Source organism: Panthera leo, chromosome E2, assembly GCF_018350215.1.
Source record: "Panthera leo isolate Ple1 chromosome E2, P.leo_Ple1_pat1.1, whole genome shotgun sequence".
NCBI lineage: Eukaryota > Metazoa > Chordata > Mammalia > Carnivora > Felidae > Panthera > Panthera leo.
Window position 1 is genome coordinate 1,375,220 of NC_056693.1, and position 25,203 is coordinate 1,400,422.

Below are 25,203 nucleotides of genomic sequence, written 5' to 3' on the forward strand. Positions count from 1 at the left end.
AGATCTCCTGGCCTCACCCCCATAGCTGTTGAGAATTGAGTGTCCTTGCCCTCATTCATGAACCCAGAAACTTATAGATGGACGCTGAGGCTATTTCTTTCATTTATTTGTTCATTTGTGCTCACTCGGCAGAGTTTTCTTTCTCTTTCTATTTTAATGGATTTTATTTTTTCATTGAAATGTGTCTGACATATGACATTGTGCAAGTTAATGTGTGCGACATGTTAATTTGATACATTTGTATATTGTAATATGATTGCCACTGTAGTGGTAATGGGCACCTCTGTCGTGTTGCACCGTTATTCTCTCATTTTAGTCATTAGAATAATTAAGTTAGAATCTCTTAGCAAGTTTGATGATTACAAGAGGCTATTTCTAATCTAGTTCATCAGTTAATTGCATGCTGATGCGCGCACACACACATACACACGAAGCATAAAATGTTAATACCCACTTAAAGTGAGAAATAAGTTTTAAGATAAGTGGTGAAAAGTACTCTGCATAGTGTTGGCAAGGCATTTATTGCTACTGTTTTTGCTCTCATTCTTCTGACTTCAATTAAGATCCATCCCTAGATATTGATGCAATGGGTGTTGGCACATTGGAACTGGGGATTATCTTCCTCACTCAGACTGCGGATGGGATCCTAGGAAATTCATCCCTCCTTGGTCTTTATACCTTCTCTTTGCTCACTGGACACAAATTGAGACCCACAGACCTGATTTTCAACCAACTGGTCCTAGCCAACTCCATCATCCTTTTCTCCAAACGGATCCCTCAAACAATGGTGGCTTTTGGATCCCAAAATTTCCTGGATGCTGCTGCATATAAACTTGTCTTTTATTATCACAGAGTGAGCACAGGGGTTTCCTCCAGCACTATATGTCTCCTCAATGACTTCCAGGCTATTAAGCTGAACCCTAGTATGTGTAGGTGGGTGGAGCTCAAGATTAGATCCCCAAAGTTCCTTGGCTTCTGCTGTTTCCTCTGCTGGACCCTACATCTCTGGATAAATTCATTTATTCCTCTAATAGTAAACGGTCCATCCAATAACAAAAACCTTAGTGTGACGAGAAATGGATAAAGTTCCTGGAATGAGGTAGGGAGATTTAACGTATTATTTGCAGTCATATATTTTTATATGGGTTTGAGCTTCATGGTCTGGGTCAGTGGCTCCATGGTCTTTGTCCTGCTCAAGCACAAGCAGCAAGTCCAACACATTCACAGCAACAGCCTTTCCCCCAGATCTTCCCACGAGGCCAGAGCCACACACACCATCTTGGTCCTGGTGAGTTTCTTGGTTACCCTTTATTCGATCTATGCTATTTTAACTGTTTGGATGACTCTGGTTGCAAATCCAGGCCAGTGGATGGTGAACAGCACTGGGTTTGTCTCCTCGTGTTTTCCAGCGTTCAGCCCCTTTGTGCTCATGGTCAGTGACACTTGAGTCTCTCAATTCTGCTTTGTCTGTAGGGCAAGGTGAATTGTTGTCCCAATCTGGCTTCAATGCTATGAGATTTCTAATGGGATTTAATCATTTATTTGCACATTTGTTAACCTTGGGGTGCCTGGGTGGCTCAGTCGGTTAAACGTGCAACTTTGGCTCAAGTCATGATCTCACGGTCCGTGAGTTCGAGCCCCGCATTGGGCTCTGTGCTGACGCTCTGAGCCTGGAGCCTGCTTCTCAAATTCTGTGTCTCCTTCTCTCTCTGCCCCTCCCCTGCTTGAGCTCTGTCTCTCACTCTCTCTCAAAAAAAAAAAAAAAAAAAAAAAACATTCAAAAATATATAAACATTTGTTAGCATTTTATTAAATATTGTGTGATAGACAATGTCATGGCAAACAAGGCCAGTAATAGGCCATGGTCTTATAATAGAGGTAAAAATGAACATCACATACTTAAGTATACAAATATTACTCTCTGCCCCTCCCCTGCTTGAGCTCTGTCTCTCACTCTCTCTCAAAAAAAAAAAAAAACACATTAAAAAATATATAAACATTTGTTAGCATTTTATTAACTATTGTGTGATAGACAATGTCATGGCAAACAAGGCCAGTAATAGCCCGTGGACTTATAATAGAGGTAAAAATGAACATCACATACTTAAGTATACAAATATTACTCTCTCTGTTTTAGGATCTTCAGAGAAGTGCAGAGAATTTTGAAATAGTGTAAATGAAGGACATTTCTAAGTTTAAGGAATTTGGGGAAATCTCTCACCTTGGGTCTTATGAAAATACATGGAAGTATTTAAACATTCTTTAAAGTATTCTTTAAACATATTTTGGAAACATAATTGGGTCCAGTCCAGTTCTTTCTTACAGAAAGAAAATCGCCTGAAAGGATCCCGTGGAGCCTCAAAGGACTGGGAGAAATCCTGTGTGTTTAGATTGTCAAGTGGTGAGGAAAGAAGCAGACTATGAAATAAGAAAGGATGGTGACGGAGGGTTCAGAGTAAGCATGTAGGACAGGCCAAGACAGCCGAACATTTGTTTTTTAAAAAATGACAGGTCAGTTAAGGTGTTCAAACTTGGTAAAAATATCAGTTCTCCTTATTTGAAATTATTAATACATTATTTAATTTTAAATTTAATAGTTCTTTTTTTTTTTTTTTTTAATTTTTTTTTTTTCAACGTTTATTTTATTTTTGGGACAGAGAGAGACAGAGCATGAACGGGGGAGGGACAGAGAGAGAGGGAGACACAGAATCGGAAACAGGCTCCAGGCTCCGAGCCATCAGCCCAGAGCCCGACGCGGGGCTCGAACTCACGGACCGTGAGATCGTGACCTGGCTGAAGTCGGACGCTTAACCGCCTGCGCCACCCAGGTGCCCCTAATAGTTCTTTAAATAGTATTACAGTTTAAATTGTATCAAAAAGAATAAAATACCTAAGAATAAATTTAACCAAGGAGGTGAAAGACCTGTGCACTGAAATCTATAAGACGACGATGAAAAGAAATTGATGGAAGAAATCTGCCGTATATCTATTGATATACTTACTGTCTCTTACTTAAAATCATTTTATGGTGGCGTCTGGATGGCTTGGTGGGTTAAGTGTCTAACTTTGCCTCAGGTCATGATCTCGCAGTTCTCATGGGTTCGAGCCCTGCATCGGGCTCTATGCTGATGGAACCGAGCCTGCTTGGGATTCTCTCTGTTCCCCTTTCTCTCTGTCCCTTCCACTCTCTCTCTCTCCCTCTCAAATGAACCTTTATAAATAAATAAATAAATAAATAAATAAATAAATAAATAAACAAACAAACAAACAAACAAACAAAATCGTTTTATTTTCCCTGTGATTCCCAGTTCTTCCCTTTCTCCTTTCTCTTAGTGTGTTGCTTTTTTGTTCTAGTTCTATCATCTATTTTTATTATACTAGTGATTTCATAAATTTAATTTTGTAAGTGATAAATTAAAATGATATTTCTATGACTATTTTGAATTGACTCATATATATACACAGTGAAAGTGAATATTCATACTGATACACTACTCTGCTTCCCCCGCCCCCTCCCTGAATCCAGGGAAGGAACGCTATCTACAACGGATGAAGACTCTTCCCAGAAGATTATAATGTAACTACAAATATTGTGCAAGGTCTCTCTTAACTCCCCTCTGCTTGACCTCCTGCTGAGCAAAATTTTTCTCTGAATTCCCCTTGTGGAACTGACTAATCAGTATCCATGGACCACATAGGATCTCTGCCGGTGGGGCCAAATACTCCCACCTCCAGCAGCTTCCACTGAGGAAGTAACCGTGGCCCTGAGTCTTTCTTCTTTTTCCCAACCCTCTCCTCACACATCACATCAAAGCTGTGATGGTCAGTCAGTGCTCAGCCAATAGGGGAAGGGTCAAGGGAAGAATCAAGGAAATCAAAGACCACATGAAAGGAATGGAGTCAACTGTGGGAATTTAGGGGGTCAGAGGTGGTCATAGGATTAAGTGTTGACTTCTCTTTTATCAGTGGCTATCCTTGGCCAACAACAGCCAAGTATATCACCCTGGGCTTGGAAATTATCTTGTGGGTTTGGGACTTTTGGGCAGGCTGGACGCCAGAACTGGGTCCTTAAGAAAAGAAAGGGGCAGATGGAGAGGGGCGCCTGGGTGGCTCTGTCGGTTAAGTGTCCGACTCCAGCTCAGGTCATGATCTCACAGTTTGTGGGTTCGAGCCCTGCATCGGACTCTGTACTGACAGCTCAGAGCTGGAGGATGCTTTGGATTCTGTGTTTCCCTCTCTCTCTCTCTGCCCCTCCCCTGCTTGTGCTCTCTCTCTCTCTCTCTCTCTCTCTCTCTTTCAAAAATAAATAAATAAACATTTTTTAAAAAAGAAGAAGAAAGGAAAGGGGCAGATGGAGAACGTGTGAGGTAGAAAGACGTATATTCAGGATATCTGACATTCTCTCCACTGACCTTCAGGAGTCAGGCTGGTTTTGAACTCTTTCATACGGTGTCACTTCACAATTGATGACTGTAATTGGGTGTCTAGTCAACAATGAAACTATGTATTCCTGGCAATGCAATGCAAACCACTTTTGTAGTCCTGAAGTTCCTTTCCAAGCCTCAGAAATTCAGCTCTCTCCCATTTGGCATATTTCTTTCTATCTTTTTTTTTTTTTTTTTAGTGTTTATTTTTTAGAGAGAGAGAGACAGAGACAAGAGTGCGAGTGGGGAAGAAGCAGAGAGAGACAACACAGAGCCCGATGCGGGGCTGGAACTCACAAATCACGAGATCATGACCTGAACCAAAGTCAGGCACTTAACAGTGTGAGCCACCCGGTGCCCCTCATTCAGCATGTTTCTAACGCTAGGAACTCAAGTACCCGACAGGAAATGGAATCACTGTCTATAGAGGAAGTTGGACTGATGATAGAAGTTCATCCTTGTCTGTGACTTCACTTTATAAAAGAATCTCCCTGTCTCCAGGAGACACTCTAGGGTGGTACCTTGCTGCTTCAAGAAGTAAGACTTCCTTCCTTCCTTTACCTGGGTTAGAGGTTTCATCCTCCACCCTGTGCTTTCTTTTGGACTTGCAATAAGCCTTCTGGGAAATACAGGCTGCAAGCTGACAATCTATAGAGCTCTTTCCTATTTGTAACCACCTTCAGAGTATTCTATTACTGCGTTAACAGCAATAAGGACTTTCAGAAACTTCAGGTACTGTTTTAAAAACTCTATGTGTTTTCACTCATTTAATCCTCATTCTTACTTTGTAATCCTCACAGAGCCGAGGTACTCAAACCATGTCATTTCAAAATGATTTAGGCAACTTGCTGTCAACACAAATGCTTAGATCCTTTCTTCACTCAATGGCCTAGGGGCTTCTGCGTTCTTTCCTACTTCTTCAGTGATTCTGATGTGTCCCTAAAGTTTGAGAACACCTGCCCTAGAAGGAGATGCCAAAATTAAAGAACTATCTAGGGTGGGACACAACCATTTGAGATCTGGCAATCCTGCCTAGAATAAAAATATTTTAAAAAATTTTTAGGGGCGCCTGGGTGGCTCAGTCGGTTAGGCGGCCAACTTCAGCTCAGGTCATGATCTCACGGTCCGTGAGGGCTGTGAGTTCGAGCCCCGCATCGGGCTCTGTGCTGACAGCTCAGAGCCTGGAGCCTGTTTCAGATTCTGTGTCTCCCTCTCTCTGACCCTCCCCTGTTCATGCTCTGTCTCTCTCTGTCTCAAAAATAAATAAATGTTAAAAAAAAAATTAAAAAAAAATTTTAATGTTTATTTATTTTTGAGAGAGAGAGACAGAGCGTGAGCAGGACAGGAGCAAAGAGAGAAAGCGAGCGAGAGACACAGAATCTGCAGCAGGCTCCAGGCTCCAAGTAGTCAGCACAGAGCCCAATGTGGGGCTCAAACTCACCAGCCATGAGATCATGACCTGAGCCAAAGTCAGACGCTTAACTGACCGAGCCACCCAGGTGCCCCTGCCTAGAAGAAACATATTAATGGGAGGATGTAAGCTGCCATTCAGCACAAATCTGTCCATTCAGCTACCTGAATGGAATGAAAACCATGACCTAATGACTTGTTAAACTCAAAACACCCAGACATCAAATCTGGAAGGATTAACTGTTTTCAGTTTGGCTATTGCGGGATAATGAAGCAATCCAAATAAAAATAAGAGTGAAGGAGCGCTTGGGTGGCTTAGTGGGTTGAGGGTCTAACTTCGGCTCAGGTCATGATCTCTCGGTTTGAGTTCAAGCCCTGCATTGGGCTGCTGCTGTCAGCACAGAATTGGCTTCGGATCCTCTGTCCCCTGTCTCTGTCTGCCCCTCCCCCACTCGTTCTCTCCGTCTCTCTCTCTTTCTCTTTCAAAAATAAATAAAGATTAAAAAAAAAATAAGAGTGAGGGACACCTAGGTGGCTCAGTCTGTTAAATGTCCAACTTCAGCTCAGGTAATGTCTCGAGGTTCATGGGTTCGAGCCCCACATAGGGCTCTGTGCTAGCATTGTGGAACCTGCTTGGGATTCTCTCTCTCTCCTTTTCTCTCTCTCTCTCTCTCTGCCCCTCCCCCAGTTGTGTGCTCACTTTCTCTCTCAAAATAAATAAACTTAAAATAAGAGTGAAATAATTGCCATTTCAGCATTAATATTACCATAAAAGAATTGAAGTCTCCTTGGATTAACTAACTACCTATGTTGTAAATAATTTGAGAGATAAGCTGATTTACATGATAGAATTATTTGAAGGTTTAAGAAAATAGTAAATTTTTAATAAATAAAAATGAATATTATTTATGTAAACAATAGTTATTGTTTGTATAAATAATAAATTGTTACTCTGATGCAAAAGATTTTTTTTAATGTTTATTTTTGAGAGAGAGGGCTCATGCAAGTGGGGGAGAGGCAGAGAGAGGAAGACAGAAGATCCAAAATGGGCCGTGCACTGATAGCAGACAGCCCAATGTGGGGCTCAAACTCATGAACCATAAGCTTATGACCTGATCCGAACTCAGACACTTAACTGACTGAGCCACCCAGGCACCCGCAAAGGAGTTTTAATTGGATAAAATATGCTCTAAATCACTCATTTTCGGGGCGCCTGGGTGGCTCAGTCAGTTAAGCATCTGACTCTTGGTTTCAGCTCAGGTCATTGTCTCGAGGTTCGTGGGTTTGAGCTCCACCTCGGGCTCTGTGGTGGCAGTGCAGAGCCTGCTTGGGATTCTCTCTCTCTCCCTCTCTCTCTGCCCCTCCCTGCTCTCTTCTTTTCTCACAATAAATACATAAACTTAAAATAAATTTAATAAAATGACTCATTTTGATTATGTGTACATAAAAAAAATAAATACATACATACATACATAATAAAAAAACCATCTTTCAGTATAATTCAAGAAAATACTACTAACTTTCACAATTTATGTTCTATCTATTTAGATTTTACAAATCATTGGGCGTTTGTTTCTTCCCTAATCCTTTCGCTGTTACCAAAAAATTTGTTTTACTAAGGATTTGAGATCCATCCCAGACATAAAGTCACACAGCAGAGAACACCACGTCCCATGCTCATCAGGTATTGACTAGGGAAGGACACCCCTTCCCCCCCACCCCACAAAGAGATTCACCGTCACATTCTCACCCTCAGGACACATCTAAGCAATTCTTCTTGCTCTCCTTTGCTCATCTTATTATGGAAAAGAAACATTAACATCCTGGATATGTTTCACATGTTTAATATTTTAGGTTTTGACCAAATGCATCCTATCTGAGGTTGGGTTTTGTAGAAGCAGAAACTGGCACAGGGTTCAACGACATGAGATTTATTGAGAAGAAACTATCAGGAAAAATGGAAGGGCAGAGAATGAGGCAAGGAAAAGGAGCCACACAAGGATGTGGCTTCATCTGAAATCTGCCAGCCTGATCCTGGTGGAGTGTAAATGTTACACTCAAAGTAGGTGGTCCTACTTTGAAACATAGGTGCAGACCTTTTGTTACTCCAGGTCAAGCAGTCTTTAAATACTCTCCAGCTTTCAACTACTTCTGTGTTTACTTTTTCTTAAACATTGGAATTACCTGTAACTGCATAAATCCATGTGTGACACATTTTACTTTGTGTTATTTCTGAAAATTAATTTCTTCTTCTGTGGGGGAGTCTGGATTGTAGAGCTATGGACATTCTACACTGGATCTTAGCCAAAAGGCCAAGAAGTCATGAGCTATGGACATTCTAGAAGTCAGTCTACCAGTGAATTTAAAAAATGCTGACTTTTTTTTTTTTTTTTTACAAAATAATTAGAGTTCTATGTTGAAATGTCCACAGTCTGCCTCACTTGGAGGTTTAATAGATTCTAATAAAACAAAATATGTTCAAAAGTGAGATCCTCATGTTTCCAAGCTCTTTCATCTGCCTACCACCACCCCTTCCCATCTTAGTGACAAATCCATCCTTCCAGCTGGGACACAACCCCTGAGTCATCCTTGATTAAGCATGACACATATAAGCTGACTGGTGGAGGAGAAGCCACATCCTGATCTGAGGACATTAACCACAATCATGTGCAGCTCCTCAGTAATATAGATGCCATATAATGAAACCACAATGCGCCTTCTCAAAGTGAGTTTTTATTGAACAAGTGTTAATGCATAGCATGAGGTAATTAGTAACATAGTGCATAATCTTGCTAGCAGATGAAAACTGACAGGGAGGAATTTACTTTTCACAAATAGTTTTCAGAAGTAATGTCAATCTCCCTGGCAGATACTATCACTGCAATTACAGCAAACAGACTGAGATCAAACATTTATCTCGGGGTTCAGATGGCTTCTTCTTCTTTTTTTTTTTTTTTTGAGAGAGAGAGAGAGAGAGAGCGAGAGAGAGCGAGAGCGCTCAGAGGCATGTGCAGAAGAGTGGCCGGGTGGGGGCAGAGGAGAGGGAGAGAAAGAATCCCAAACTGGCTCCAGCTCAGCAAGGAGTCCAATGTGGGGCTCGATCGGATGACGGTGAGATCATGATCTGAGCCCAAATCAGGAGTCGGAAGCTCAACTGACCGAGCCACCCAGGTGTCCCCAGATGGCCACTCTCTACACACTCTCTGGCCATGACCACTATAGTCACCGTCCCAGCAGAAAATGAAATTTGGCAAATATCTCTTCATTTCACATAGATCTCAGGTTTCACAGTAGGAAAGAAATGGGATATGTCTTGGAATGTGGATTAAGAAACACCCCAGTGATGAGACAGTGCTGTGGCTGGATCGGATATGGATACAATCCGCGAGTTTACCGGCAGGGAAAACACTGTTTCCCGAGGGAAAAGGAGACAGCGCCCTGGTCATGTGACTTAAGGCTAATTGAGCGGCAGACTCCCTTTCTGAGTAATACCACGGTCTGGTGTGTCCCTTCAGGAGCCCAGCCTTTGGGCACACATGAAACCACGGGCGCGAGCATTTCTCCTGATCGCAGAAGCCACGCTGCAGAAACCGCGCGGGAGCGGGTTCAGAAGGGAAGAAACCGCGCCCCTCCCCCAGCGTCTGGTGACATCATTTCCCAGAGGCCTTCACGCAGGCTCCGCTGGTCCTTTGAGATTTCCAGAAGGGCGCCCCTTGAGGCAGCAGGCAGAGCTGCGGGAACCATATTGCCCGGCAGGCTCAGCGCCAAGAGGCGGTAGCGCTGGGCCAATGGCAGCGCGGGGCGGGGATTCCACGTCACGCGAGACCCAAGGCGCCGTCCTCGTGGGCGTCGTCCTAGGTGCTTATGCGTCTGTGCACCGGGTCGCAGCTCCGGGAGTCTCGGCGGGCTTGAGACCGCGGGACCTGGGAGGCGTGAGGAGAGGCGTCATGTCCCCTTTGCACCGAGGCAGGGCTGAGGGTGCGTGGGATGGGTCACAGGAGCCCTTGGGACCCCCCGCGGCCTCCCCACCACTGCGGCCCACTATCCACGAACAGGGTCCCGCGGCGGCTGCACAGGCGCAGATGGGCCCGGCACAGGTGAGTGGGTGACCCCCCCCCCCCCCCCAGGCCCTGTGGACTCCCAACCACGCAGTTGTGGCACCTCCACATCCAGGGTGGTGGTGTCCTGGGTCTCGTCGCTTCCCCTAACTACGCCATTGTGTTTGGGGGCCACCCTGGTGTCCCGAAGCCAGGCCAGGTTCCTGTGGAAGGGTCCCCCACTCCGTCAGCTAATCAGTGAGGTGTGGAAGGGTGTCCCGGGCACACGCACCATGAGGTGCAGATGCGGGGAGGTGAGGCCGAGCAGGGCGCAATCTGTCCGGTGGGAACAGACAGCACTAGGTTGGGAATCGGGTCTAGAGTAACAGGCTGAGGAGTCGGCCTCTTTTGAGGCCATGGTGGGGACCACGGAGGATTTGGAGTCCAGTTTTAATAGGCTTCTTCTAGCTCTGGAGGGGAGAGTAGGCTCGGGGTGAGTGGAGGCTCCCTGCAGCCCCCCACATAGTACCCGGAACTGCCTTCCCCCGTCACCCTCAGCCATCCTCCCAGCCAGAGCGTGTGTCGTGGTGTGCAGAACAAGCTCCAAAGCCTACCGCCTGGGTTCATCTCCAGGTTCTGCCCCTGCCCCGCCGTGGGATAGTCTGCTTCCCTGGCCATGAAATGGGGTTCATTGCAGGTCTTCCCTCTGGGGTCCTGGAGGCAGATGTGGGAGGCACTGAATGTGGCACAGCCCGCCTAGGGAATGCCCAGGAAGTGCCGGTTGTGGCCATTCATTTCTGTGATCTCTGGGATCCAAGGAGGCCTTTGCCCTGACCTTGTCCTCATGGCAGGGCAAGTGAGAGAGAAATGATGCTTCTCAGAATTCCCCCATCCCTGCACCGTCTGAGTGAACTGTGCTTCAGGAAAGAGCTCATGCAGCAGTGTAGAGACTTCAGGGGTCATATGGCCATGCCTTTCCCAGGGCCATGACCTCGAGGAGTATGGTCAGTGCTCTTGGCTTCCATCTCTGGGGATCCATGGGAATATCAACATTGCCTCCTCATGGCTTGAGGGGATCAGAGGGCATGTGTGTGATGTGTGTACCCCAGTCCAACACTGCCCAGGTAGCATCACCCTGGACACTGTTTTCAGGGAGCAGAGTCCCTTGTTCTCTGATGGTCTTCGGGGCTCACCCCAGCGGAATCCTGCCCCAGGGTTTCCCCTATCTCAGCTGAGAACTGGGGAAGAGAGAACCTAGGGGAAGACTCACAGTGGGAGCAGTATTTTTGGAATTTTGCTTCCCTGCTGGCATGAAAAGGGCCTTTGGGCAGGCTGGGCACCCAGGAAGGTCACTGGGTTCATCTTTATAGTTGCTGTCTGTTTATTACAAGCAATGCTGGCTTGCCACTTACAGTGGTAAGTTTATTTTTCTGTTGAAGATACTTTATTTAAAAAAAATTTTTTTTGAGAGAAAGAGAGTACACAGGGGAGGGGGGGAGAGAGAGAGAGAAAGAGAGAGAGAATCTTAAGCAGACTCCACCCCCAGGCCAGAGCCAACACTCCCATCTCACAACTGTGAGATCATGACCTGAGCCGAAATCAAGAGTCAGATGCTTAACCGACTGAACCACCCAGGCGTCCCTAAAGACATTTACTCTTATGTGAAAAGTATGTGCGTTAAAGATTCAGTGTTGGCAGTGTGCGGGAGCATGATGTGCATTTATTTATTTATCTTTAAAATTTTTAATGCTTATTTATCCTTGAGAGGGACAGAGTGCGAGCAGGGGAGGGACAGAGAGCAAGGGAGACACAGAATCCAAAGCAGGCTCCAGGCTCTGAGCTGTCAGCACAGAGCCCGATGCGGGGCTCAAACTCACAAACTGTGAGATTGTGATCTAAGCCGAAGTCAGACACTCAACTGACTGAGCCGCCCAGGCACCCTGTGTGATGTGCGTTTAGATGTAAACACACGACAGACTCCAGGTTTCTCTCGGGCACATGACTCTATTCACTCCGATCATAGTCCCAGTCACCATTAGGAGTTGTCATATTCATTTGTGGTTCGCGTGGCCTCCTCCCTTCATTCCAGCCATTCCAGTGGCCTGTCTTCAGAGAGGCCATCCCTAGCTTTCCTTCTGACACTCTAGCCTTTTCACCTGTTTCTTGGCCTCAGAACCTGTAGGGCCATTTGCATCGTCTCGCTCAGTTATTTAGTTTCTAGTTTGGGATCTTTCTCCAGTGGGAACTGGGATTCCTGTTTGCTGCTGTGGCGCCAGGCCTCTGACGGGGCCATAGCTGGAACAGGGCCTCAGTAGCTGGTTGGAAAATGAGCGAGACTCCCGGATGGGCTTTCATCCCACTTAGAATCTGTGTTTGAACCCCCGCCGTGGCCTGGTGCAGTGCGACTGCTCTGTGTGCACACACGTGTCTTCCCTTCCCTTCTTCTGCATCCCACTGCCCTGCAGCCATGCCACCCTCCACTTGCCCAGCTCTTCCTCACTTTCCAGCCTTGCCCTGCCAGTGCCATCTGCCCTGGATCCTGTCTCCAGAGCTCTGCGGGGCAGCCCTGTGCATTCCTCAGGCCTCTGCTCAAATGCCACCTCTTTGTCTTTCAGGTTCTCGCTAAAGTACCCCCTGGTCAACGTGCTCGGGCGCTAGCATTTTTGTGCAGAGTTGAGTGTTGGATTGAGATTCTCCAGGGTGCTTGAGGTGCAAAGAGGAAAAATAATCATAAGAAGCAGTGATAATAGCGGACTTTCACTGGGCCCTCGATTTGGTTTGAGGGACAGTTATGTTTCAGCTCATTCAGTTCCTACCTCCTCAGAGTTAGGTTCTGTTATCATCCCTGCTTTACAGAAGAGGAACCTGAGGCTCACAGACGTTAAGTTACCTACCCAAGGTCACACAGCTTTTAAGTAGTTGAAACTCACACATTGTGCATTGGCTGCCAGAGCCAGTTCCCAACCACAGTGGGCTGGGGAGGCCTGAGGATGACACCTAAATTAATCTGTGTGAGGGGGGGTAGAGATTTCTCCTGCAGGTGAGCTTGGAAACAAGGAAGGCAAGAGGGGCCATCCCAGACAGAGGGAACGTTGTGGACAGAGGCTGCGAAGACAGAGTTGTTCAAGGAGGCCCGAGATTGTGATTGCCATGTGCCCCCCACCTGCTAAGATGGGTCTCGAGGAGGGAGCACGCGTGGTCATTGACCCTTGCCCAGGACAGACATCACAGCCAGTCAGACACTGCTGCCTGTGTTCTTATGGCCACAAGGGCATTATTCTCACCCGCTTGGGTTCCCTGGTTCTCACGGTATTCGTGCCTCAGGGACATATCCCGTCAGGACTCTGGAAGGGAAAACTGACCGATACCTCACTGTGGAATCTTGTGGGGGTCTGAACGGCTGGGGGGCCCGAGCCGGTGTGGGGAGCTGGTCCAGGCCCTGCCGCTCCCAGGATGGTGCCTCCCGTGAGGTGGAAGAGGACGGCTCCATTCTTCTGCCCATGTCCGCGGATGTATGGTCAGGGATGGTGGAGGCAGATAAACAGCAACAGTTCCTGGCAGTGCCTCACCTGTAGTGATGGAGGGCCGTAAGGGTTGCCACGGACCCTCGCCAGAGGGTCCTAGGTTCAGATCCCACCTCTGCTATGTAGACTGGGGACTCTCAGGGTGACTCACTAACAAAATGTACAGAGCGCTGTCATGAGCCAGAGACTCTAGTGTTGGCTTTATGAATGTTTTCTCTCGACTTCTCAATCTGATAAAGTGGGAGAGTTGTTCTTGTACTGGTGGAAGAAACGGAGGCTCGGAGGAATGAAGTGGCGTCCGCAAGGTAGGCAGCAGGCAAGTGGTGATTCAAGGTTGAATTCAAGCTTCGGAGTGTGCTCCAGACCTGAGGACATTTAATCCCTTTGCCATAGCACGTGAAGCCCTCGGCTAGGGATGGGCATGCGGGGAGGACCAGGGAGGACCAGCTGCTGCTACCTCTGTTCTCAGGGTTGGAATTGTCTTCATGAGTATTTCCCCGGTCCTCTGACATCCCAGACCACTTACCTTCTGCCCCCAGGGTCCTCACGGGAACGCCGTTGTCTGTGTCATTCTCCATGGCATCTGCCATTGAAGATTTCTCTGTCAGCCGTGTCTGCCCCCCACGTACACCCAGCTCAGAGCTCAGCCCTCCAGAGTCCTCAGTTCGGGGCTGGGTCTCCGTGCACCTTCACTGGTGACTAAGTTATAGGCTTTGATTCCTCCCAACGGCCCCGGTGCACTTAACGCTACTGTGTGTGACTTTCCAGGCACCAGTGACTCTCAAGGACGTGGTTGTGACCTTCACCCAGGAGGAGTGGGAGTTACTGGACCTGCCACAGAGGACACTGTACTGGAGGGTGATGAGGGAGACCTGTGGGCTCCTGCTCTCGCTGGGTAAGGCTTCTCCTCACCTCCACGCGGGGGCCTGCAGCCTCCTGGGTTCCTTCCTCTCTCCTGAGGCCCGGCTGGTGGAGAAGGGCTCCGAGTGGCTCGCCGTCCTCCCCACAGGCCCCGCCGTGTGCTGGGCCCACCTCCTCCTGCCCACTCTCCTTTTGTCTCCACCAGGAATCACTAGGCAGGAAACCTAGTTCCCCTGGCAGATGGAAGTGAGGTGCCTGGCAGAACCAGGGATTGGGGTGCCCCGAGAATGGGTTCAGGACGTGGGAGGAAGCACGGTTGTTCCACGGCCCCGGGGCTCTCGTCCTGGCTTCTCTCTGTGGGTCTGCACACACCACTGTCTTTTCACAGCAGCTTTTGGTGGGAGTGGACACCTCATTCTTCTTCTGTGAGCCCCTTGGATTTCTCATCTCCATTCTTGTCTGTGTGTTCGTGTCCTGCCTTCTCTGCATAGGTGTTTGTGTTTGTGTAGCGGGAAGCAACCCCTGGAGCCCACGCTCCCCTCACCCTCTCAGCCCAGTGCCCCGCACAGGCTCCACCTGGGGCGCCTGTTAGAGATTCCCACCAGAGGTTGCTGACTGGCCCGGCTGTCTGAGTCAGGTAACCCCACAGCATGTTAGCATGGTCGTGGGCTGATTCTCCAAGAAGGGGGGAGAGTGAGGCAGGGCCCCAGTGGATGTTTGCCCTCAGTGTCGCCTGTCCGTTTATAAACAACACAAACTCAATGAAAAAGCTGCTTCGGCCTAGACCATCCTTTGCTGGTGTGGGCCATACTGTGCTGGGGTGGCAGATAGTTTTAGACGACACAGATGCACACCCTGAGAAAGCCATTTCCCTCTTGATTCTCATCAGGAAGATGTCTCAGTTCATGCTGAGTTATTAATGCTGACTCGTTCATGCCTGTCACGACTGTTGCCAGTGTCCATTTTCAGCAGAGGCAATAGTCTCCAGCTCGTAGCCCCGAGCAGGCTGCTGAGCTCGCTGGGACCTGTTATCGTTATTTTGATTTCTTTATTGTGTTTTGATTGTAACCTTTCATTCATGGCAAGGAAGGTTTTCCATTTTCTGGAGTAATGTGAGATCCCCTTTGAAGACATTGATTTACAAGAAATGAAAAGTGGTTTGCTTTTGAGAGAAGCCATTAGTAATGAGTTGTCATGGCCAATGTCCCCTGAGCACTGACACGTATCTGGCCTTTTCTGGGCACTTGCCCTGCTCCATTCATTGAATTCTCACAACATCCCTGGGAGGTGAGATGTTTCCCCAGAGCTGCCTGACTTTGAACCCAGTTTTCTCCCCGCTGGGGACCTCTTGCCCAAAGGCAATCATCAGATTTTGGAGCCAACAATTTATTGTGATTAGTTTAATACACTTACGTGTTATTCAGTGATCTTGTCATATTGCTAATATTATTTTAGTGCACAGGCATGGGTGTGCAACATGTGTGAAATACACAGTATGAAGTATCCAGCCCAGTGCATGTTTTACTCATTTACCTACTGGTGTGACTTCCACTGGGTCAACCTTTGCAGTGTTCCCAGTCCCCAGCAGGCTCCCCTGCCCCACCGTGTAAGGAAAAGACCACCATTGCAGGGAGCTTGTCAGGAAGCCAAAATGTTAAGCTTAATGTAAAAGATGGCCCTTAATGGTCAAATGCCATCCTGTTTCCCCTGTGGTAAAGGCCCTTTCCTTTGTGAAATGACACCGAGAGGAGACGCTGGTTGATGTCGGTGTAAATGTCCTCATTCACCCAGGTCCCTGTGTGAGTTTCCTTACATTCCTGCAACGTGCCAGTCTGGGAATCACCGGGTCAGCACCTCCCACTGTCCCTGGCTCCCGACAGTTAAAACCTCCCACTCACATCCCCCCTCCCACTTGAACAGCCCACTTTCTCCCAGCTGCTGGCCCCACGTAAGGCCCAGGAGCCATTTTGTCCCCAGTGCAGTGCTCAGCAGGCTGGGCTTTGGACCTAGGTGGCCTGGGGTCAAATCCCAGGTTGGCTTCCTGTGGACTGTGGCAAGTTACTGAGGCTGACCCCCTGTTCTCCCTTTTCCTCCCCCTGCAGTCATCTCTCCTGACTAAGCGACCGGCTTAAGTCACCTGTCTTTCTCAGATGGCCAATGATGGGGGTACCATTTGCAGGTTGACGGAGACTAGGACTTTCGTCACTCCCTGGACACCAGAATCACCCAGGGAGCTTGGAAAACTCCTGACGCCCAGGCCTCACCCCAGAGTTCTGGTTTGAACTGACCTGTGGTGAGAACCAGGCCTCCCCTGTAGAGATACAGGTAGGGTGAGACCCACAGACTCAGAGCCATTAGAACACAGCTGCTCAGAAATTCCATGGAAGCTTCTTGTTGGGCCCTCCCTGGGGGCATCAGTTTTAGTGAACAGCCCTGCCATTTGAGTTGAAAAGGCCAGAAAACAACTCCTCAGCACCTGTTTCCATCAGACCCCTCATGCAGCCATCCTCAGGTCCTGCCCCTTTTACACTGCCCTTATCTCCTGAGTCTGTCCCCACCACACCCTCCCTAAGCTCCAGCCTTGGCACCCTGGTCCGCCTGTCTTGTCCTCTCTCATCTGCACGCTGCTGACGCACCTGTGGTCTCCCCCGTCTGCTTGTGCCTCTGCCCAGCTGTCCTCTGCACTAGCTCTCCCAGCCGCCCACCCGATTCTAAGCCTTCACCACGCCCTCAGCCACTGAGGCTCAGCCCACGGCCAGACTCATGTCAGAAATAAAGACTTTACTTCTTCTTGCTTCTCGACCCTTTCAGACTCATCTGCATCTGATTGCTGCCTCAAGCCTCTGTTCTCACCGCCCCCCACCAGGAAGAGGTCTCACCCCCAGCTATGGCCAGCTCCTGCGCCAGGGACTGGGTCACACCCTCTCCTGCCTTCTTGGGAGCTCCTTCTTTAGCTCTAGAATTGACTGATTGGTGTGACTATGTGTACAACAAACTTTTTAGAGGAGATGTTGCATTCTAGGGAGAAATGTCTACACTGAACTTCCATATATCCCATTCTCTCCCTCCCTCCTTCCCTCCCTCCCTCCCTCCTTCCTCCCTCCCTCCCTCCTTCCTCCCTCCCTCCCTCCTTCCTCCCTCCCTCCCTTCCCCCCTTCCTTTCTTTCTCTGAAGTATAATTTATACATATTGATGTGCATGAATCTTAAGGATTTAACTTGATGAGTTTTTGCACATGAATAAATCCAAGTAACCATTCAGGTGAAGATACAGACCTTAGGAGGTGCCTTGTAAGCCCTACTAGTCCTACTAGTCTATGTCACCTCCTACAAAGGTAACCGCCGATACCTGAACACCATCAGTGAGTTTCACTTCTTGAATGGATATAAATGGAGCCTCACAGTATGTTTTCTGCCTCTCTTGTGTTTATCATCAGTATGTCTGTGAGATTCATTCGTATGGATGCAAATGTTTGGAGATTGACATTTTCATACTATGTAATATCCCATTGTAGTTATATAGTGCAGTCTATCCATTCTCCTGTTGATGGACATCTGGGCTGTTTCTTTTGGGGTGGGGATGTTATGAACATCACTGCTGTGAGAGGTTCTGTTAGGCATATACCCAGGACTGGACTGGATTGGACATGGGATAGGTGTATATTCAGCTCTAAGAGAAATTATGAAACAATTTTCAGCATGATTGATCATCCCACACACCACCAGCCCCGTTTGTGCGTTCCTGTTGCCCCACATTCTCGTCAGTGCTTGGTGTCCTCTCATTACTCTTTGTAATGGGATGCACTTTAGAGGGGACTCCCAGGACCATAGCACTGAAATCGATGTGCTTCTCTCTGATCCCCATTCCTCCAGCACAGAGATCACCATTTTCCGGAATTCACACTTACTATTCATTACTTGTCCTGTGGGAAGTTATGTCATTAAAAGATCCGTTTCCTTGTGGATGTAGGGGATTCAGATTTTCTCTTTACTCTTATCTCAGTTTTGGTATGTTGTGTCTTTCAGTAATTCTGTGTCATCTGAATGTTTGAGCCAGTACTTTTAAAATCATTTTATCATACCTGTGTGTGTGTATGTGTGTATACATACCTGGACAATATATTGTGTAGGCCTTTTGTTAAACTTTATCAGAAGGGTATTCTAGGGCACCTGGATGGTTCAGTCGGTTAAGCATCCAACCCTTGATTTTGTGATCAGGTTATGATCTCACAGTTCTGAGATTGAGCCTGACTTGAACTGGGCATTCAGCCTAAGACTCTCTCCCCCTCTCTCTGCCCCTCCCTTGCTTGTGTGCTTGTGTGCTCTCTCTCTCTCTCAAAAGAAAATGAAAGGGTACTCTGTAGTCATCTGGGACTGGCTTTTTTATTCAGTATTATGTTATTGTCTACAATATATATTTATATATTATATGTTACATATATATTTATATGTTATATATTACATGTCATATATAGCTGTAGTTCACTCATGTTCTTTGCCTGGGAAATAACCTCTTGCATGAATATTCCACAAAGTATTTGTTCTTTTAGACATTTACTTTTTCCCAGCTCTTCCCTCTTGCACACGATGCTGCCATGAAAATGTTTATGCATGTGTCCTTGTGCAGATGTGTGTGAGTTTCTCATGATAACGTTCCTGGGAGTGGAATTTTGGGTGACTAGGGATTTGGCACGTTAAGGTGGCACCCAGTTGTTTCCTGAAGTGGTTATAGTAATTTTGACTTTCGCCAGCAGTATCTGAGAGATTCCATGGATCTACATCCTCTCCAGTATTTGCTATTACCAGCCTCGTTAGTTTTTGTCAGTCAAATGAGTATAAAAAATATCTCAGTGTAGTTTTGTTTTGCAGCCCTTCATTACTAAGAAAGTGGAGTGACACTCCCCATTTGTTTAGTGGCCATGTGTATCTTTTATTAATGTCAGTTCATGATTTTTTTTCTGATTTTTCTGTGAAGATGGTTGCTCTTCCCTTTTTGATTTGTCAGATTTTTTTTTTATATTCCTGATACTAATCTTTGACCCATACTGTGGGCTGCAGTTGTATTCTCTTGGAGTTTAGCTTTTAAAAAATATTCTTTAAAGTATCTTTTGATTAAAATAAATTCATATTTTGTTTACTCTGGTCAATTTTTTTTTTTTTTTTTTTTTTTTTTGTGATTACTGCTTTTCATGTCTCGCTAGGAAATATCCCTACACCAAGGTCAAAAACATACTCATTTTCTTTTGCTTGCTAATCTGGAACTAATAATGTGTGTGATGTGCGGTAGAAATGGAATAACTTTTTTCTGCATGTGGGAAACCAGTTTTCTAGCCCCACTTGTTGTCTGTCACTGTTACCAGTGACCTGCTGTGTCATCTCTGCGGAGTGTGAAAGCTGTGTCTGTTCATGAGGCTATTACTTCCTGTTGCCAGTTTTTCTTAGGCCTGTAATTTCATCATAACCCCAGGACTGGGAGGGCAAGCCCCATCGCCTTATTTTTGTTTCAGTGATATTCTTGGCCCTTAACTCTTCCATGGAAATTCTAGAATCACCTTGTTGAGTTTCATGGCAAATCATGTTATCTGGAATTGTAATGAACTTAAAGATAGATTTGAGGAGAATTTACAACTTTGTTATTGATTTCTCCATTTGTATAGATCTCTTTAATATCTTGAAATGTTTCAGATTTCTCTACTAGCTTTCTTCCATTGTTTAGTCCCCGCACTGTTCCTCACACACAGAAGATTTAATATGTTCCTCACCTTGAACCCTGTGGGCACTGTCCTGGCAGTGGCGATGGCTGCCCTTACTCTCAGCCCTCCAGACTCTGGAATCGGCACCCTGTTTGTGGCACCGTCCGCATCTCTGCCATCCTCGTGCCCTGCAGCTCCCTAGGCATCAGGACTCTCTCTCGACTTGGCACCTTGTGCACTCTGCCTCCTTTTGGGCACAGTGCCCTCTTACTTTCTATATGTGCTGGCTCCTGCTTCTTCACGACTCAGATCTCAAGACACCTCCCAAATTCTCTCTCTCTCATTTGGACTGTGTTAGATGTCCCCTTCCTTCCCTGCGTTCCTGGTAACAACACGTGACGTCCTTTCTTAGAACAAACACAGCCTGTGGTGTCTTCGTTTCTCTCCCCTCTGGACAGAGAGAAAGGGATTCCACTCTGGACCCTGCCCCAAATTCTCCTCAAGGTTGTCCCTCTAAGGGTGTCAAGAATCCAGGGACCAGCAAAAAACAAAAACAAACCACACAACAACAACAACAAACCTGAGCTTCAGAGATGCGAACAGTTATCAGTGGCACTGTTTTCCCGCTGGCTTGGTGATCGTGTTTCTTTATGTTGGCATTGCTAACGGGCCTCTTTTGTGTATTGGATTCTCTTCAGGTGATGAAGCAAAAACCAGGACCACGGAGCCTTCTGCTTCTCAGTCAGCCGTGTTTGAGGGATGCTTATCCCACAGGTTACCGACTCAGGAAGACTCCGGTGTTTCCATGCTGGGAGAGGCCAGGGAACAAGAACCATCCAAAAAACAGGGAGGGCCCGTGAAGACAGGGATAGTCCCGTTCAAGGAGACTGTCCCTGGAGAGACGAACCCCGAGTGCGGTCATTGGGGAACAGGTGAAAATCTGTGTGCAAAGGACTTACAGGAGCAAGTCTCTGCAGGAGATGCTCTCCATGAGTACGAATCACGTGGATCAAGGAAAGACCCCTCGATTCATGGAGGGAAGAACTCGTACAAGTGCAAGGAATGCGGCAAAGGGTTTAAGAAGAATCGCTTCCTTCTCCAGCATCAGCGGATTCACACTAAAGTAAAACACTATGCATGCAAAAAGTGCGGGAAGGCCTTTCTCAGGAAGGCAGAGCTCACTGGACACTGCGGCGTTCACACGGAGAAGAAGCTCTATGAGTGCATCAGGTGTGAGAAGGCCTTCAGCCGCAGGTCACACCTCACAGAGCACCAGCGGGTTCACACTGGGGAGAAGCCCTTTGTGTGCATCGAGTGCAGGAGGACCTTCAGCCGCAGGTCACACCTCACAGAGCACCGGCGGATTCACAGCGGAGAGAAGCCGTATATGTGCAGCGAATGCGGAAAGGCCTTTGCCCGCCACTCCGATTTTATTCGGCATAACAGAACCCACACTGGAGAAAAGCCCTTTGAGTGCAAAGAGTGCGGGAAGGCCTTTTGTAACAGCTTTTCTGTAACTCGACACATGAGGTGTCATTCTCAGGAGAAGCTCTATGAGTGCGGCGAGTGCGGAAAGACCTACGGCTACCGCTCGACCCTCGCTACTCATCAAAAGATCCACAGCGGAGTAAAATCCTATAAGTGTAAGAGATGTGGGAAGGCCTTTTACCGGAAGACGGGCCTCAGTCAACATCAGAGAACTCACACTGAGTTCCGAAAGAGACCTTTTTAAAGTGACGACGGTGGCGGATCGTTTGACCGGGAGAGCGTTACTTGGCATCTGAGAGTTTGTACCCGAGGCTTCCCTGCGTACGTGTCCTCCTTCGTGTGCACGGCTCCTGCTGGGGCTACGACATTACCTTTACCTGTGGCTGAGCCCTGGCACTTCAGAGACTGGAGGCCAGGCTCCCAAACACGACTTGGTTCTTAGGAGAGGGACCTTCTTCCCACACCTGAGAGTGCTTTGCTGTCACGTGGCCTGCAAAGAGGCCTGGGCCTGTCTGTCCCAAAGCACAAGTGATGTGCTTTGCAGTGGACAGAGGGCCCTCTCCCCTCACTGTCCACATCTCCCCCTGGAACTTTATGTGTTCACAGGGGCCTGCTGTGCAATGGGCAGGAGTCACGAGAACCCTATCCTTCACGCCCATTACCCTGCACGGTGCCTGGTGTCGTGGAGATACATGGGTGACTGAGACGTGGGCCTTGCTGTCTAGAAGGGAGACACGCGTGATAACACAGAGGTGTAGAGGTGTAGTTTGGCCACTCTGATGCTGTGGCAGCAATGTGCCTGTGGTCCCCGTGTGGCAATGAAGATCAAGGTCAAAACTTCGGCAAGGAGGGCAGATGTCCTTTGGGAAGAGTGGTGCAAGTGGTGAAGGTTTTGGACCCTCGGGATACTGGAATTTGAGCACTTCCGAGCTGTACCCATCGCCATCTGGGTGACCTTGGTTATGTCATCTCCCCACACGCCTCTTGTTACAAAAGTGGGGAGATCCATGTTAAACTGTGAAGCATGGGCAGAGGAGCAGACGGTATACAAAGGTGAGATCACGCATACCCATGAGGAATGGAGGAGCCCCAGCCATGTTCGAAGATGAGGAAGAACGTTCTGGTAAAGGGAACAGCATGTGCCAAGACCCTGAGGCAGGGGAGAGCTGGCCTTGTTAGTGGAAGCAGCTGAAGGCCAGTGTGTCCGGAGGAAATGAGTGGTGGACGGTGAGATGGAAGAACAGGGGCGGATGCGGTGTTGGCAGGCTGAGGAAGGGATTCACCACGGCAGTGGCATGTTCTTGCTTCTGAGTTCCCCCTTGGCTGCTGTGTAGACAGCGAACTGAAGAAGGGAGAATTGATGTGGGAGAGAGACGAGGCCACCGTGTAACCCAGGAGTTCGTTGGCATTGCCTGACCCAGGATGGTGGCATTGGAATTGGTGGGGAGAGGATGACTCAGGATGTGTTAGGAGGCAGAGCGCACAGGACATGTGCATAATTGGGATGATGAACGAGCCCCGAGGAATGACTTTCCCTCCTTGATCCTCAAGAGGAAGCCCTCTGCATCCATGGAATGTGACATGGGGCCTGTCCTCGTGTTCTGGTCTTCAGTCAGCACCTAGTGTGTTGAGTGAGCAGGTGAAGCTGAAGACTCCCTTTCTCAGACAGAAAACTGGCAGGACTCCTTGTCCCCGTGATGGTCACATGAGCGGTGAATTTACCATGACCTTTTTTCTCTGATGGAGAGGGGCCCTAGGTACATAGATTTGCACAGGAAGCCGTGCAGGGCAGTGATGACGCCTGCCTCTCCATGGGCACCATTCTCAGCTGTGCTTCTTACCAGTGGCCAGGACTCAGGGCCATTCAGGAATTTGGGGGGTTCTCAGTTTCCTCCTCTGTAAATGGTGATCTAATAAGCCTCAGCCTCGGTATCTGTGAAACAAGAGTGTTGACTGATGCACTTCACCGGGTGGTTGTTCAGATTAAAGGATAGTGTTGTGAAGTACCTGGTGTCAGCTTTGCGGGTATTCTTAAATGTTCACGTTTGTTAAAATTGTTTTCACTAAAGTGTTACGCCTTTGTGCCACCCTATTCTTTTCTCATCGGGAGATGTGCTGACGGGATTTGCTGGTAAAAATATACTTCAGGTCCCGAGAACATCTCAGCTGATTTTAGGCCTTAAGAAACTTGTTCATAGATTCTGGTGAACCTCGGCATGAGGTCTTGGTTCCCCACCAACCAAATCCAGGACATTGTTCGCCCTCTGGTTTCTTTTCTTGGTGGAGATGGGGTGGCTGAGGGTGCCACAGAATGTTAGTTTTGCTTTAACGGAAATTCAAAACTTGCACTTGAAATTTATGGGTGAAAATTAAGTACCTTGTGAAGGGAGGTTTGAACCATCTAAAAGTACTGACTAATGGGGCACCCGGCCGGCTCAGTTGGAAGAGCATGCAAATATTGATCCTGGGGTCCTGAGTTCAAGCCCCACATTGGGTGTAGAGATCACTTAAATAAATAAAGTTTTTAAAAAAATTTTAAAAAGACTACTAATTTAATTTATTTCATGATTCATGTAATATTTGATATATTTGGGATTAATATATCCTCTTATTTTATGGCTTTGTCTCCCTTGTTCTTTTTCTGATCCTTTAAAAAAACAACTATTACTCAGAATCCAGATTTTTTTAAAATTCTAGTTTAAAAAGCATATTGTTTGTTATTGTTTAAGCTAAAATTTACAAACACAACAGTAGATGACAGAATTATAAATACTTTTCTGTCTTCCCAGGCAATATAAGGGACTTAGAAGATGAGCTAGCATGTTCTATCTCCGTATATGTGTTGAGATTATGCATGTTAACTCTATCAGTCTAACTCCACAAGGAAATGTTATTCTTGTTTAAGGCAAGTAACGAGCCAGATGCATATGCGTTCCCCTCTTGGGTCCTCATCCCTTCTGTAATTGCAAGTGTTTCATCTGAGATTACTTTCCAACATTCTTAAACATAACCTTTAGGATTTCATTTTATGTGTGTTAATCTTCCATTAAATTCTTCATTTTTGGCTTGAAATACTATTATTTTGTATTCTTTAGTGACAGTTTTACCATATATAGAAATCTAGGTTGGCATGTGTTTTTTTTTTCTTCAGCACATCCTTGAAGAGGTCCTTCCACTTTGTTCTAGAATCATAATTATACTGGGAGTGATTGGCAACAAGTATACTTTGTGTATGGTCTTTTAAAAAAATGTTTGTTTTTGAGACGGAGAGAGAGCGGGAGAGGGGCAGAGAGGGAGACAGAGAACCCAAAGTAGGCTTAGCACTGTCAGCGTAGAGCCTGACCTGGGGCTCAAACTCATGAACCATGAGACCATGACCTGACCAGAAGTGGAACGCTTAACCGACTGAACCATCCAGGCACCCCTACTTTGTGTATGGTTTTAAGAATAGAACTATTAGGGGCCTTGGAATATAGGCAGAGATTATATCTTCGTTGTGTTTTCTCTTTTGTGCTCCTCCACAGGGATAGTTTCTCCAGCCTCAGTGATTTCAGTTTGCACACCGCTCCCCCCCTCCAGTATTTAGCGCTCTCTTGAGAGCTGAGGTTCAGGCATGGACTGAGGGTACAATGGGGCCCTGGCAGGTGCATTTTTAATACAGGCCCGTGTGATACTAATGCTGCTGGTTTGGGAGCCACTGGATTAGAGCACCACTTAATGTTAGTACACAATGATGCTGCAAGCAAGTTATCTTTTTATCACCTAAT

General features: G+C 47.1%; 2 protein-coding genes across 2 annotated transcripts; both read left to right on the top strand.

Moving 5' to 3' along the window:
* The first annotated feature begins 586 nt into the window (after positions 1-586).
* Positions 587-1,483, top strand: LOC122208792 (vomeronasal type-1 receptor 1-like). Its single transcript, XM_042920232.1, is given in 1 exon segment — positions 587-1,483. A coding segment is annotated over 1 exon segment (897 nt).
* Positions 1,484-9,718: 8,235 nt separating this feature from the next.
* Positions 9,719-23,931, top strand: LOC122207638 (zinc finger protein 805-like). The gene is made up of 3 exons (XM_042917748.1): positions 9,719-9,931; positions 14,164-14,290; positions 20,647-23,931. The coding sequence occupies exons 1-3, from the start codon at positions 9,782-9,784 to the stop codon at positions 21,678-21,680; spliced, it is 1,311 nt and encodes a 436-aa protein (XP_042773682.1). The 5' UTR covers positions 9,719-9,781; the 3' UTR covers positions 21,681-23,931.
* The last annotated feature ends 1,272 nt before the right edge of the window (positions 23,932-25,203 follow it).

Coding starts and splice junctions, on each gene's coding strand:
- LOC122207638 (XM_042917748.1), top strand. CDS start 9,782: ATGTCCCCTTTGCACCGAGGCAGGGCTGAGGGTGCGTGGGATGGGTCA. Junction 9,932..14,163: donor CGCAGATGGGCCCGGCACAG/GTGAGTGGGTGA, acceptor GTGACTTTCCAG/GCACCAGTGACTCTCAAGGA. Junction 14,291..20,646: donor TGGGCTCCTGCTCTCGCTGG/GTAAGGCTTCTC, acceptor GATTCTCTTCAG/GTGATGAAGCAAAAACCAGG.